We start from the raw sequence: 14,897 nt of genomic DNA, 5'->3' as shown, positions 1-14,897 counted from the left end.
TTACAAGAAGTTGATAGTTAAATTCCAGGTCTGTGAAACCCTCTTTTTTTTTTTTTTTTTTTTTTTTTTTTTTTTTTTTTTTTAAGGGCTAGAAATAATTTATATTTTTTTAATGTACATAGAGCCCTCCAAGAAGAAAAAGAAAGGTAGGCTATTTTTATTTATTTTTTTGTATTTACAAACATTAATGGATGTCAATTGTGAATATCATTGAATGTAGAGAAAAAAAAAGCGATATTCAGAAAAAATATACACCGGTAATCGTCCCTCCCACAGCTGATAACAGATGGTTCATAAATGAATGTGACGTATCACAGAAGTTTTTTGAACTACAAGAAGCAGCTGTTCAATATATCGAAGAAGCAAAAGGGACACCACTTGAGGGATCAACGTATGAGCTTATGTAAGTAGTTTAGACAAAGGTCCAATCTCGATACTTATAAACTAAACAATGTATATCAGGTCAACAATGTATATCAGGTCAATTCAGGATATATTACTGATGAAACCTCAACAGTGTAATAACCAAATGCTGGATATATCTTTGGTGAAAAGCTTTTGACAGAGGTATACCTACAGCAGTTTGACTTGTGGGTTGGTAACAGTCCAAATTTTCACGATGAAGAAGCTACTTCCATCCAAAAAATAGTCAGCGTAAGCAATAACTCTTATAATAATTTTAATGGGATTCTAAATATACTTTAATCCACAACGATAAACAGGACTACGTACAAAAACGTACTACATTAAAAGAGCTACCTATAAACTATGCTCTCTTGTTATCGAAATGGGTCCTATTGAAACCAGTGCTGTTAATGCTATCAGACAATTGTAAGCTGAAAACTACTTGGCAAGCTAACTAATTTAATCAACCTTTTTTATTTATAGGATGGAAAAGCTGCCCCTTGTGCAGCCATTGGAAGGATGTAAAAGTGAAGATGTGTTGTGGAATACATATGTAGACCCCCTTCTTGATCCTCTCTTCAGTAATCCTGCAAATGGCGTCCATTTACGATGGTAAATAAGCGATTGTTGCTGTTATAGAACAAGCTCTGGATATAATCATAAGTAATATTATAATAGATGAATTACATAATACAGGATAAAATATAAGCCTGAATATGAAATAAAACTCTGTATATAACATCTTGTAAATAATATAAAACTTATTGACATCCAATTGTCTAGATGTATCAAGTATAAGACATCGTATCATTTCTAAATATTTATTTTTATAACCTTGATAAAGGATTCAGGTCGTCTTTGATCCAATAAAATAAAACATAAAAGATATCAGGAACATATACTCAGATTAAACAATAAATTTTTTATTTAAAACTTGATCAGATCATTATAACACCCAATAGATAATCCATAGATCAGTCTCTTGAATCAACACAATGTATATCTGAATACTAACACTATTTCATGACTCATGTTCTTTGACAGCTATTTTTAATTTCTTTGATTCAGGATTCACTAGTATAAATACAAGCAGTTGTGTAGACACAAAATAATCTTGAACTTCTTTCTTTAACTTTCTTTTAACCTTCTTTATTTTTTATTGAATAAAAACAGTCTCAAACTACACTTCCTTTTGTTCCCTTTCTCTCTCTTCTATTTTCTCTTTTATTTTTTATTTACGTTCCATCACAGTTGCTATTAATCTACTTCTCATTATCAATTTTTTTTGTAACAGGACAAACTTAAATAATACCGAACAAGGCTCGGAAAGACCTGATAGCGTTATTTCTGTCATTATGCAGCCCAGTTGGGGTAAGAGTTTAGAGTATAGAGAAGCAAAGATTGAAGAACCCACCATCAACAAGTTCATGCTCGCCTGGGACTTGTGCCGCCTTGGGCATTTTTCTAGGGAAACGATAAATATCACCAACAACAAGGCTTCCATCTCTTTCCAAGTAAAAGGTAGCTTAAACTAATTAGTATCTCACCCCCCGTTATTTAACCTTATTGAAAACAGGCCATAATATCACCATATACATAACTATACTGAGTGTAGAAGGGATTTATACCATGCTTGAACTTACTCATATACAAATTCCGCGTTCAGTGGAGAGCTTGGAACGACTTACAACTCAATCGTCACTCAAACAATTACTACAGGTGGCATACGTGTTTGAAAAAATCAGACAACAAAAGAAAGAAGGAACGAAGAAATTCTGTTGCATGAAGCGATATGGGCCCGGATTGGTTCAGCTTCTGAAATTAATATCAGACAAAAAAGATAGAAAACGACCTTGTACATTACGCTTTTGAACATTTTCTTATCTCTCTCCTTGACCATCTTTTTTTTTTAAAAAAAAAAAAAAAGATTTGTCGTTATTATACCAGTCTCTATGCCATTTTTTTTCTCAGTATGTTTCTATTTATTTAATCACCGTATTTCCTCAATGTATCCCAAAAGGGGTTTTCTTTCCTTTTTTTTTTCCATAGCGATCTGACTAGGGCAAAACAGCATATAAATGCTATGTGCTCATTGGTCATTTTTTAATTTTTTAAACAATCGTATTTCCTCAATGTAAGATGAGTTGTACTCCTCTTATAGTTATTTGAATTATTATCGAAAATAAACATTAAAGTTGCAGTTCTCAATATAAATCTTATCCTACTAGTTTCACGCTCTCAATCTTTAGATTATGTATATTCAAGTAACATCTCGTACAGTATGCTTTTTTTTTTTTTTTTTTTTTTTTTTTTTTTTTTTTTTTTTTTGTAATAGACTTGATAAAAATATTTTCTCTTAAATAAAGAAGTGATACATCTTCTTCGGTTCACTTTATAGATAGCCTTTTTAAAGAAAAATAGTAATACTATGTCTATTTCAATTTTATGACAGATATTGTCATGCTAAGATAATATTTACATTTATTTAATTAAAGGGGAATAAATGTATTATAAAAATTGACTTTATTGATGTATTCAATGTCTAAATAGATATGATAGATAATAGCAAAAGTGTCTCTTCCCTTTAAAGCTCATCATGAGTGTGCTCTTCATTTTCAGCGTTATTCGTAGAAGAAGCATCTGTTTCAGCTGATGAAGTTTGTGAGGCATTTTGCTCTGTGGTATTGTTATTATTGTTATCTCCTTCTTTTCCTGAATTGTTTTTATTATCATCTTCAGATGTCTTTTTGGTGATCTTGGGCTTCTTCTTTGTAATCAACTTTGTCAAATGATCTTTAACACCATTTGATCTCACTAAAACATCAGAAGTTAAAAGAACTGGATCTTCAGTATTAGCAAACTTCTTTTGAGCAGCCACTTTTTCAGCCATCCAATTTTCAAGCTTCTCAGCAGCAATTAATAAACCTTCAAGTTCTTCTTCAGTATGATAACGAGCATCTTCAACTTCACCACGAATCTTGTTAACAAATTCACGAGCAAGTGTAACAACAGTTTTTACAGTGTTAATATTATTCTCACGTTCATTGTACTCCTTTACACGATGCTGAATAGGTTGCTCAATAAGTCTAAAAAAAATGAGTACAAAGGTCAAACAAAATTGATTATCATAACTTGAAAGTTTACTTACTGAAGTTCTTTTAACTTTCTGACATAAACAGGTGTATCAGCATGTTCACCCTCATCATAAAGCCAGTCTGAAGTTTCAGAAAGTCTTTCCCTAAATTTCTCAATGTCATTTTTAGTGGTAACAATCTCTACTACTTCATTATATAAGAAATCTTGAACACGATATACAAAAGTTTCAAGAGCATTACGGGATTCTTCACGAAGTCTCTTACGAGTATCCAATGCGTCTAATTCATTTATTCTACAAAAAAAAAAGCATACAGGTTATTTACTAGGATTTATACTTTAAACGTAAACTTAGTACCTGTTCTTGGCAATTGCTTTATCTTTCTCGGTAAGAGGAATACGATCAACTGGAATATATTCTATTGTCAAAGGAATCTTATCGATAGTAATGCTCTCCTTTGTATTGGTTGTTGTAATATTATTGTTTTTATTATCATCAACAGAAGTTTCATTTTGCTTATTTACTTCATCTTCAATCTTTTTCTATTATTAAAATCTTAGCATATTCAACTTACTATTGAATATATATATACATATATCCTTACCTCAGCCTTAGAGTCTTTTGTGTCTTTTCCACTAAAGAAAGATTTGACTTTATCTAATAAAATACAAGCTAAGCTTATTTATATATACATATATGAAATGTCTATGATTTACCCTTAAATGATTTTTTTCCAATATGAAGAGAAGCTTCAGTTACAGAAATAATACCAGAATTAGACAATTCAAAAGTAACTCGAACTTTGGGTGGAATTTCAGTTGCTTTGATATCATCTTTATGCTTATTCATAGCTTCAGTAAGGCCAGTAACCTTAACCTTAGCAATCCCATCCATACCAGCAAGCGCATTTTTTCCATAAGTCATACCAAACTCGAAATCTGTAACACGATTGAATGTCATAATTTTGCGCATATTAATACTATCGAATTTGCTAACAATAGTTGTATCAACGGCTGATGCGGCTATACATATTGTTAGTAATAGATATAAATATTTTTAATTTGATGTGTATTACCTTCTTTGCCTTTATTCTCAGGTTTATAAGAAATATCGATTGGGAAAAGTGTAACATCTTTAATGGTAATTTGTTTACTTAATCTAAATTGGTTACTAAGAGAAGCACCACGGAAAGCAGCACCCAAAACAGCAGCTTCATCACCATTTACATTCTTTGCAATTTTTTGTGCTCCAACAAGGTCAACCAATTGCTTTTGAATAGAAGGTACACGAACACCACCGCCAACGAGAACAACTGACTGAATATCGTCTACTGTCATATTAGCTGCTTCCAAAGCAGTTGCAATAGGGTTATTAGCACGTGCAATCAAATCTTGACAGATGGATTCCAATTGGGCTCTAGTTACTTTTACTTTAAAATCTAAATCTTCATGAAGACTTTCAATCTATTACGAAAAGAAAAATATGTTTAATTTCTTTTTTTTTTTCTTCATTTTGCGAACTATACGCTGACACACTTACAGAAGCCATTGTTTCAGTATTTGCGCTTAAAATTTGTTTAACTCTATTGGCCTCTTTCATTAACCGAGTCATAGCACTTGAAGAAGTTCTGATATCAGTGTTAATACGATCCTTATTTGCCTTCATAAATTCAGCAATTAAAAGCTGTTGAAGACGAACATCAAACTCATGACCACCCAATGTACGATCAAATCCAACACCTTTAACTTCCAACTGAGGAGAGGTACGAGTGATTTTACCGTCTTTTATCTCAACATTTGAAAATGTGACAATCGAAGCAACTGTTGAACCAGCACCCATATCGTAAAAGATATGATTTTCTGGTGTCTTACCAATTTCACGACTAACAGCATAATTGAGAGCAACTTTTTGAACATTAGTAAGCCTGTATTTTTTTCTTTCTTTGTTATATATCTCATTCTTACCAGCTGTTTCATCATGCATAAGGGTTAAGACATTTAACCCAGCGAGTTCAGCAGCATCAATAATTGCTTGACGTTCATATTGATTAGCAAATGGTGTGACCTGAAAAAAAAAATTAAAATAAAAAGTCAGTTAAAGTAAAGACATTAGTTTGAAAAAGTAGACTTACAGTAATCACACAATCCTTTACGTTTTCACCAGCTGCAGCAGAAGCTTGGCTTCTAGCATGTTGGAATTGATAAGCAATAAGCTCTTCAATAGACAAATGTGTTGTTCCATTGTGAATAAAGATGGGCATATTCCTTTCGGAATCAATAGACATTTCATTAACATAACGACGACGAAATTCTTGAACAACTGGATCGTCGTAGCGTTTCCCAACAATACTTTTTAGATTAGAATATGTTAACTGAGGGAATCTACCAGCCTATTCATCATATAACTTAGTATTATTAATATTTTTTTTATCAAATATTAGTTTATTATTTACCAAACTAACGGCATCACTTCCATAGATACGTTCATCATTTCGAATAGTAACGACAGATTGTGTTTTTCGCTTAGAATCTTTGTTTAAAGCAACATCTAAAGGACGACCAGGTTTAATTAGACCAACTTTAAACCATTCAGTACCATAGTCAATTGACATGACAGCCGCTTGTGCTGCTGTACATAAGAACACCACTGTGCAAATAAATAAACACAGCCAACGTGTTGTCATTGTAATTTATTGAAAAGAAAATAAAGGGGGGATAAAGAAAAATACAATTATAAAATCAAAAAGGTTTATATCCAAAACCTATTGAACTTGTCCAGATACCATTGGCCAAAACAATCGCTAAAATTAAAAGTCCATTTTAGTGAGATTTAATGCAATATCATTATTATTCAGAAAAAAAAATTTTCTACAGTAAAAAATCAAGATCCAGATTCTACTATCATTTGTAACGTTAATAGTATGATGTAGTAACACATATAAATAAGATGTTCAAGTTAATGAGTGCTTCTAAAGCGCATGAGTTTAATAGGAAGGAGTAATTTTGAAAATAAATATTCTATTCGACTATTATTAAATAAGTGCTGCACTTTTAGTAATAAATAATTCCTTCAAATCTCTTATAATAATTACTATAGTTACTAATTTTTCTTAATGTTTATTTATTGAAGCGCATATTTTAACAAATACACTTTCCTTTTATGTACATACACTATAACTATGTCTTTCTAATTTATACAAGAACCTAGCACTTCATACCAGCAATTACTCTTGTATTAAATTATATTCCACTGTAAACACATTTCTTTAATATAAAAAAAACAGTAACTACATAATTTACATTAAAAAAAAAAACTTTTTTATTTTATTTCAATATTAACATAACACATAATCCATTTCGACTCACATCCCCTCTATTCAAACACTGTAATACAATTGTATTGTATATGTTCTATAAAGGCAAATGTGTATGGTCAAATACAGCTCAAAAAGAATAGATATGATAAATAGTAATGAACACAATCTTCAGCCAGTGTGAATACAAAAACTCTCATAGACGTCGAGTTATAATTAGATATGTTTTCATCATTAGATTGTGCATTATCATTACCATTTTACATACTATACTAATATAATAGAAATCCATACACAGGCCTGAACACAATACAAATGTATTTGACACTTGACAAAAATAAAAACATAAAAGACATACTTTGGATAATTTTTAAAAAATAAAGCTTGATTAAAAAAAGATTTTAATTGGAACTTTCTTGAACATCATTATAATCTTTTAAAAACGAAAAAAGATATATATTTCATCCTTGAAAGTAGACAACCCGCAAGTGAAACGACTTTAAGCGACCATAGCAGAAGCAGTGGCAGACTCACTATTAAAAAAGAAAAATATGGGTTAAGGAGGACTATTACTGAGCTCGCTTCCCATCATAGGAGAAGTCGTTGACTCAAATAATGTCCAATATAGGCAGGCAGTATAAAAATGTTTCACACACACACACACACACACACGCAAAATAAAATAGTTAGTATATAATAAACTAAAAAAAGGATACTATTTCCAAGTGGGAGGAAGTTGACCAGAAGTCTTGTAGTAACGAGCAAGACGGTGAATACGAGATTCAATAAGAATCAAACGGTACTTAGAGTCCTTATCCTTTCTGTTACGTTCCAAGTGCTTACGAATGGAGACAGCCTTCTTGATAAGGTGGTACAAATCCTCGGGGACTTCAGGAGCAAGACCGTTGGTCTTAAGAATACGGAGGATCTTGTTACCAGTGATGGACTTGACTTGGGGAATGCCATGAGAATCACGAAGAACAACACCAATTTGAGCAGGAGAGAGACCCTTCTTGGCATTCTTGCAGATCATGTCAACAACTTCTTCAGCAGAAGTCTTAACCCAAGAGGGAGGAGTGCGACGATAAGGGAGGGCACTACCAGAGATACCCTTACCAGAAGTATACATACGACCCATTTTGACTAGTTAATTAAGATCTCAAATTAGATTGGGAAAAAGAGGAGGAATTAAAGTCTTTACACACTTTTACCTCAATTTTATAAGCACCCACAAAAAAATTTTTTTTTTTTTACTTTCTGAACCAAAAAAAATTGTGGCTTGTGTGACTGCAATTCACTTTCATTTTATTTTGGATTTCAATTTTTCACTTTCAGTTGACTTTATTTTGTTTTATAATTATTATTATTATTTTTTTTAACTGTTGCTTTGACAAATACCATAATGTCGTCTTTAAAGCAGCAATTGAAAAAGATTGGTACTCTCGATTTACGAAATGTAAGCGAGGCATCGAGAAAATCAAGAGCATCATTTCTTTTTACTGCACGTGAAGCTGCTGATCAAGATCTTGATACAATTTACTCTATTGCCTATAATGGTATTATGGAACTTGTAATCATTGACGAAAAATTCTCTGCTTTTGAAAAAACACTTTTCTCTGAGAATATGAAATCTGTTGATAGAATTCTTCAGGTAAATTTAATTTATAAATTTATGCATGTTTTTATATACTCATATTTTTATAAATAGACCAAAGACGAAAATGATAAGCTTGACGCTAGTATCAATGCATTCCTTTGTCAACTTGCACCTTATTTTTTATTAAAACCATCTGGAAAAGTTTTAGAATATCTTATTCGTCGTTTTCGTATCCAGGACTTTAATGTAGAATCCATTCTTAAATGTATTTTGCCTTATCATGAAACAAAATCATTCGTAAAGATGGTTTCCATTTTGACTATCGAGTAAGTTTATGGCTTCTATTTTTTTTTTCAAAATTTTCAAATTTAACATGTTTTCAATCTTTTTAGAGACAAATCTCCTTGGGAATTTTTAAAACCTATTAAAAAGAGTATGCTTCCTCTAGATCGTTCTTTGCTTATCAAAAAGATGATGAAGGATAGATATATTTTTGATTTTGTCTGTAAAATGGCTACTCAACCTCTTGTTCCTTTCCAAACTCTTTATTCTTTCTATGCTGCCATTTTAACCGACTTTATCAAGTTTGCACCCGTTGTTAAAGAAGAAATGACGATTGCCCTTACTCCTCATTTGATTGATGGCTTGAAAGCTAAAAATTTACCCGAATTACAAATGGCAAGTTATATGATACTTTCTCAATTAGCATCAAAAGCGGTATTTAGCAAAGAAGGAGCTGAAGCTTTAGCGGATACAGTATTGAGAAATTATAAAAAGAGTTGTTTTAGTTATGCTTTATTGACTATTGTTCACCTTTGTCAAACTCAAGAAAGCTTCAACACTGTATCAAAGAAAGCATTGAAGGCATTTACTAAAAATTCTCAGTTCGAGCAAGCTATACTTGAAATTGCTGAAAAATATGCCACCGAACGGTTTTTTGCTTGCTTTATCAAAGATATATGCCATGAAGTCAGTAATATTGGTCTTTTAGAGACATTAGTATTAAAAGGTTACCTTTCAAGCGAGAATATCTCACTCTTGTGCTTTTCTATTATGGATATATACCTTGATATTGCCGATGAAAATGATCAGCAAAAGAAAAATGAGTTTATCTCTCATTATCAACCTCTCTTGGCTATGATTTCTCAACGTTATGTCGAAGAATTAGATACTGTTTTAGAATCAAAGTTGGCTGATGCGAAAAATAACGAGAAGCTTAACAAAGAACTTTACGAATTTACGTCTTCCGCTTTCAAAGGAACCAGACATGAGATTATTGAAGAAGCTAATACTACTCTTTACCTATGCTTGAATAGTCCTGCTGCAACAAATCGTCTTTTGGCTCTCAAAAAGTTAGTTTCTATTATTAATGACAAATCTAACTCATTGACTCAATCACCTGAAGTTTTTGAATCTTCTTTCGCCGCCTGTTTAGACAAGTTTGGTGCATTATTTAATTACACCGTTGAAGAAATTCCAAATCATTTGCTAAATTATGTCTCTGCTGAAAAAATTTTGTCATCTATTGATCAACTTTTGGAAGAGCGTGGCGCATTTAATACTAAGGATGCTGTTACAACTATCAAATTTCTCTTGACTGATTTTATCAAAAAGCATCCTAACAAAGAACGTGATGTTGCTCGTATTCTTTCCGTCTTTGTTTTTTCTGCATCTGGTAATAATCTTACTAATTTATTGAAACGTTTGGAATCTATCAAATTTAAGGAAACCCCGGTTTTAACTTCTATGGTGGATAGTCTTAAAGCTGCAGCTCAAGCCGAAGATAAATTCGAAGTTCCTACAAAATTCATTAAGCTTCAGGCAGACTTGATTAAGCAAAATAAGATGAAAGATCATACTGAATTTTGGGTTGATATGATCAAAAGCAAATCTAAACCTGAAAGTATTTTAGGCTTATTGGTTGCTTCATTGGCTGTTTCTATTGTCACTAAAGAAAAGAATCAATATTCATTGGGTTTGAATGTCTTGAATGCTGTTTTGGTTGCCGTTCATGACAAAAAAGAACTATTCTATTCTGTTAAATTGAATGATAATTTCTCTGTTAAAACTGGTTTACCTTCGAAGGATGTCATGAAAAAATTAAAAAATATCAATGATATCCCTGACGCTTTGTATATTCAACTTACTCAATTTGCATTAATTACTTTAACCAAGTCTTTACATCGTCCTGAAAATGAGATTAATTGGTACAGATCAAATGGCATTAACAGCGATTATATTCATTTGATTATCAAGCTCTTTAAAACATTCATTAGCGGTTCTTCTGTTGGCACTTTTGAAAATGCAGTTATTGAACTTCTCAAGTCTCAGTTGAATACTGATACTCTTCGCTTTTTGACCAGTATTTGGGCTAATAATGATAACACTTTTGTTGTACGCGCTCGTGCTTTGCAAATTACTTCTGCTTACTTGGAGCGTTATATTACTAGTAATGGCTCTAAGATTGATTTCCAACATATGATTCCTTCTCTTTTCCCTACTTTAGGTGATGAACATGAATCTGTTCGTGTTCAAGGTCTTCGTTGTTTGGAATATATTCGTTCAATTTATCAAACACAAGGTTTACCTAGCGGCCATAAGGTATATGATACCGCTATTCCTACAGAAAGTGTACAAAAGGTGAAAGCTGCCACTAATATCTCTATCCTTCCTACCAATACCTTTTATGACGAAGCTGCCTCTGTTTCTTCTTTAAAGTCAAATGAAGCAGCACATCTTGTTGATTTCTTGTGGTATAGACATGACGAAATTAGTAAAGATCGTAGTTTCGTTACTCGCTTATTTAATGACTATTTAACTTTATGTGGTGAATCTAAGGAGAAGCAACACAAGACGCGTAAGACTCAGACACTTACTTTCTTACTCAACCATGTAAATGATGCTCCTACACTTGAAATGAAGATTAGTATGCTTTCTATATTAGATTCTATCAATAGTCCTCTTAAATTGCGAATCTTGGCACCCCTTTTAGAAGAAACATTGAACAAACCTCGTAATGCAAAATCAACTACTTTAGTCTCCTATCTTATTCGCACCTTTTTGCCTTCTAATGCTGCTGAATTTGGTAATAAAGGTGATAAAACATTGGCACTCTTTCTTCGTCTTCTTGATAATAAGGATATTTTACAAGGAGCAGATGAAGATGGCTGGCAAGTATCTACACGTTATTTTGCCCTTGATCAAATTACGCCCGAATTCTTTAGTCAAATTGGTTCAAAGGCTCAACAAGCTATTTTTACTTCTTTAGTTGATATTGCTACTAATGGTGTCCAAAATGAAGTTCGTGCTTCTAAGAATGTCTTGACACAGATTGATATTGATGCCAAAATGTTTGAAGACAAGCTTCTTTCTGTTGCCAAGAGTCTTATGGGCGTATCCAGCCCTACAATTAGTTCTCCTGCCGGTAAACGTAGCCGTACAGGCCTTGTTGATGTTCAGCGTGATCCTGTTGTCGATCTTTATGAGCTTGTCACTATCTTGGAATTAATTGAATCCAAATCAATTTCAAGGGATGAGATTCTAGTGAAACCCTTATTTGAAGTTTTGACGGCTATGGTCAATGCTGATCTTCGTGACTCTCCTGTATCACTTGAATACATCAATCAGTTACTTCTTTCTGCCTTAACTCATATTATTCAACATGCTGAAGAAAAGGGAGCTAGTCTTGAAGAGTCTGCACTTCGTGTTGATGTTGTTGTACAATGTATTCGTATTACTGGCAATCCTCAAACACATAATCAAGCTCTTTTATTGATGGCTACTATTGCTTCTATGTTCCCTGAATGCGTTTTGCATAATATTATGCCTGTCTTTACTTTCATGGGTGCTAATGTTCTTCGTCAAGATGACAATTATAGCTTCCAAGTTATTCAGCAAACTCTTGAGAAGATCTTACCTCCTCTTGTTGTCTCTAGTAGAAAATCTAACAATGATGATGAAGCTGCTCTTGTACTTGAGGTGAAGCCAATCATCAAAGTTTTTGTTGACGCTTTGTTCCATATTCCTAAGCATAGACGTTTACGTTTGTTTACTATTCTTATTCATACCTTAGGAGAAGATGAATTCCTTTATGCTATCATCTCTTTGTTGTTGGAGAAGTTTGTTGATCGTGTAACCAAGGGCGCTAGTTCTGAAGCTGAATCCTTAACTGAGTTTAGTTTGATTATCAGTCAACACTTTAGCCCTGAAACACAAATGAAGGCTATTTTGGCTCTCTTGAATGGCATGCTTGTTTTGCCTAATGAGAAACCAGAAGATATTACGATGGAGAGTAAAGAAACTCACTTGTTTAATGTGTCTGAACATAATGCTAAGCAACTTCGTCAATATAAACTCGCTGTACTTAACTTTATCTCACAAGTGTTGGTCTCTAAGGGATTCTTGAATAAGATCATGATTCAAACAAATGCCTCTGACAATTTCGCTGAAGTTATGCAACCTCTTTATCTTCAAGCTGTTGAACTTATTTTGAAGATCGTCAATTACTTTACTGAATATCGTGATGCTTATTCTGTTTCTGAGAATGCTGTTCCTAGCATTACTAAATTCTGGAGAGCCATTTTGAAGGTTGTTTATGATGTCTTGGATAAGGTGAATGCCCTATTGAGTTTGGATACCTTTATTAATGTTATTTCTGAATTAATCGAACATAATGATGCAAATATTCGTCGCAAGTCTTTGAATATCTTTAATGAAAAAATTCTTTCTTTTGATGATCATATCCCCGAGGGCTCTGAAGACCTTTTGATGAATATGAGCAACAAGTTAACTTCAGTTATTCAAAAGGAATCCTCTAGTTTGGCTAGTGAAGAAGATCGTGCAATCAATAAGCAATCTGCTTTACTTTGTATTGCCTCCATGGCTAAAATTCTTGGTAACCTTTATCCTGGTCAATTTTCAGAAGCCATTCCTGTCATTATTGGACCTGATGCTCTTCAATCTAGTGATCCTCAACTTAAGATCTCTTCACTTGTCTGCCTTACTGTTATCTGTCAAGAGATTGGTCCTCGTGCAGTTCCTCATCTTCCCAAATTCATGCCTCTTATTACTGATATTTTAGCTGATACAGTACAAGCAGAGACACCTAATTTATTGTTACAACTAGGTGTTGTTAGCGCACTTGAGACTATCACACAAGTCTTGCCCCACTTTATTAGTCCATATATTACCAAGCTTTTGAACGGGCTCTTACATCCTTCCATTTTTGTCTATGAAGCAGGACATACACAAAAGGCCACTATTGAATCCAAGGCAACACATGTTTTATCTCAGATGGCTACACTTATCTCTCCACGTGTCTTATTAACCCCTATTTTCAACTTTTATGAAACAGCTGTTAAGAATGGTAAGAAATCTGTTTTGGCTTTCCTTTCTGTTGTTTCACAAGCAATTCGAACAATGACACGAGACGTGATAACCTCTCACTATAAACAAATGTTCAAGTTCTTTTTGATTGTATTTGATGTTCGTCGTTCTCATAGCAAAGAATTTGAAGAATCTGATGTAGCTGTGATTGAAGATGCAGTCATCAATACCTTTTTAGATTTGGTTATCAAATTGAACGAAACTCTCTTTAAACCATTGTATCTCAAGGTCATTGACTGGGCTACAGTTGAGCTTACAGGTGAAGATACTCGAGCCCTATTCTTCTACAAGCTTGTTGATGCTCTCTTTGAGAAACTCAAGTCCATCTTTACACCTTATTTCGGTTATTTGATCGATGATATCATGATGCGTTTAGAGCGTTACAAGCAAGGAGAACAACAGGTAGATTTCCTCTGGGATTATATAATGTCTTCACTTCGCAAGTCCTTCTTGTACGATAACGATAATCTCTGGAATGCTACCCGATTTGAAAAGATCATGGATCCTGTGGTTGATCAAATGTTGGTAACCGAGAAGGGCACGAGTGTCGATTATCTCAGTCGTATGTCTGAATTTGTTGTTCCTTGTGTTGGACAAATGGCAGTGACTGTGTCTAATGATACACTTTGGAAGCCACTTAATCATAAGGTGTTACTGAAGACAAGAGAGGACGATCCTGAAATTAGATTAGCAGCTTTGAAATGTATTGAAGAATTCTATGTTCGTCTTGGTGAAGAATGGTTATTATTCTTGGCTGAAAGTATCTCATTCCTTGCTGAACTTATGGAAGATGATGATGTTCGTGTTGAAAAATACGTTCAACAAGTAAATGCTCAAATTGAAACTCATTTGGGTGAAAGCTTAGATAAATTCTTTAACTAAAAAAAAAAAATTCCGTCTGACACCCTCAAAAAAAAAAAAAATTAACTTATTTCTGTAAATACATATATCTTTAAATAAATAAATTATAGTAGAACATGATTTAGAATTATACACCAATAATGTTAATCCTGTAAACACTGTTCAATTTTTTTTTATGGAGCTGTAATGTGCATATGATGTAACTAAATTCAACCCCCGCTTTTATGCTTTAATTTAAAGCA

The 14,897-nt window shown here is 33.0% G+C and overlaps 4 protein-coding genes across 4 annotated transcripts; 2 read left to right on the top strand and 2 right to left on the bottom strand.

Moving 5' to 3' along the window:
* Positions 1 to 1,760: 1,760 nt before the first annotated feature.
* BX663DRAFT_531759 (uncharacterized protein) lies at positions 1,761 to 1,940 on the top strand (the record flags this gene model as incomplete). The annotated part of the gene is made up of 1 exon (XM_051530404.1): positions 1,761 to 1,940. One exon carries the CDS (start codon positions 1,761 to 1,763, stop codon positions 1,938 to 1,940), a length of 180 nt encoding a protein of 59 aa, XP_051381681.1.
* Positions 1,941 to 2,840: 900 nt separating this feature from the next.
* On the bottom strand, positions 2,841 to 6,493 carry BX663DRAFT_513706 (Hsp70 protein-domain-containing protein). The gene is made up of 10 exons (XM_051528193.1): positions 5,952 to 6,493; positions 5,631 to 5,888; positions 5,464 to 5,563; positions 5,039 to 5,403; positions 4,575 to 4,962; positions 4,216 to 4,521; positions 4,104 to 4,156; positions 3,857 to 4,041; positions 3,554 to 3,793; positions 2,841 to 3,491 (listed from the first exon to the last, which is right to left on the bottom strand). Exons 1-10 carry the CDS (start codon positions 6,180 to 6,182, stop codon positions 2,990 to 2,992), a joined length of 2,628 nt encoding a protein of 875 aa, XP_051381680.1. The 5' UTR covers positions 6,183 to 6,493; the 3' UTR covers positions 2,841 to 2,989.
* Positions 6,494 to 7,527: 1,034 nt separating this feature from the next.
* BX663DRAFT_553038 (40S ribosomal protein S13) lies at positions 7,528 to 7,950 on the bottom strand (the record flags this gene model as incomplete). The annotated part of the gene is made up of 1 exon (XM_051531412.1): positions 7,528 to 7,950. One exon carries the CDS (start codon positions 7,948 to 7,950, stop codon positions 7,528 to 7,530), a length of 423 nt encoding a protein of 140 aa, XP_051381679.1.
* Positions 7,951 to 8,180: 230 nt separating this feature from the next.
* On the top strand, positions 8,181 to 14,786 carry BX663DRAFT_562160 (uncharacterized protein). The gene is made up of 3 exons (XM_051531961.1): positions 8,181 to 8,463; positions 8,521 to 8,735; positions 8,802 to 14,786. The coding sequence occupies exons 1-3, from the start codon at positions 8,215 to 8,217 to the stop codon at positions 14,674 to 14,676; spliced, it is 6,339 nt and encodes a 2,112-aa protein (XP_051381678.1). The 5' UTR covers positions 8,181 to 8,214; the 3' UTR covers positions 14,677 to 14,786.
* Positions 14,787 to 14,897: the final 111 nt, after the last annotated feature.

The sequence above is a fragment of the Cokeromyces recurvatus genome, assembly GCF_025118155.1.
Source record: "Cokeromyces recurvatus strain NRRL 2243 chromosome Unknown BX663scaffold_17, whole genome shotgun sequence".
NCBI classification, from domain to species: domain Eukaryota; kingdom Fungi; phylum Mucoromycota; class Mucoromycetes; order Mucorales; family Mucoraceae; genus Cokeromyces; species Cokeromyces recurvatus.
The sequence above is the reverse complement of the archived record's forward strand: the minus strand, read 5'-3'. Positions and strand labels throughout refer to the sequence as shown.

Excerpts from the sequence above, each read along its gene's own strand:
- BX663DRAFT_513706 (XM_051528193.1), bottom strand. The coding sequence starts at position 6,182 with ATGACAACACGTTGGCTGTGTTTATTTATTTGCACAGTGGTGTTCTTA. Across the intron at positions 3,794-3,856 it reads AAAGCAATTGCCAAGAACAG|AATAAATGAATTAGACGCAT; the intron begins GTACTAAGTTTA and ends TTTTTTTTGTAG. Across the intron at positions 3,492-3,553 it reads AGAAAGTTAAAAGAACTTCA|ACTTATTGAGCAACCTATTC; the intron begins GTAAGTAAACTT and ends CATTTTTTTTAG.
- BX663DRAFT_562160 (XM_051531961.1), top strand. The coding sequence starts at position 8,215 with ATGTCGTCTTTAAAGCAGCAATTGAAAAAGATTGGTACTCTCGATTTA. Across the intron at positions 8,464-8,520 it reads CTGTTGATAGAATTCTTCAG|ACCAAAGACGAAAATGATAA; the intron begins GTAAATTTAATT and ends TTTTATAAATAG. Across the intron at positions 8,736-8,801 it reads GTTTCCATTTTGACTATCGA|AGACAAATCTCCTTGGGAAT; the intron begins GTAAGTTTATGG and ends CAATCTTTTTAG.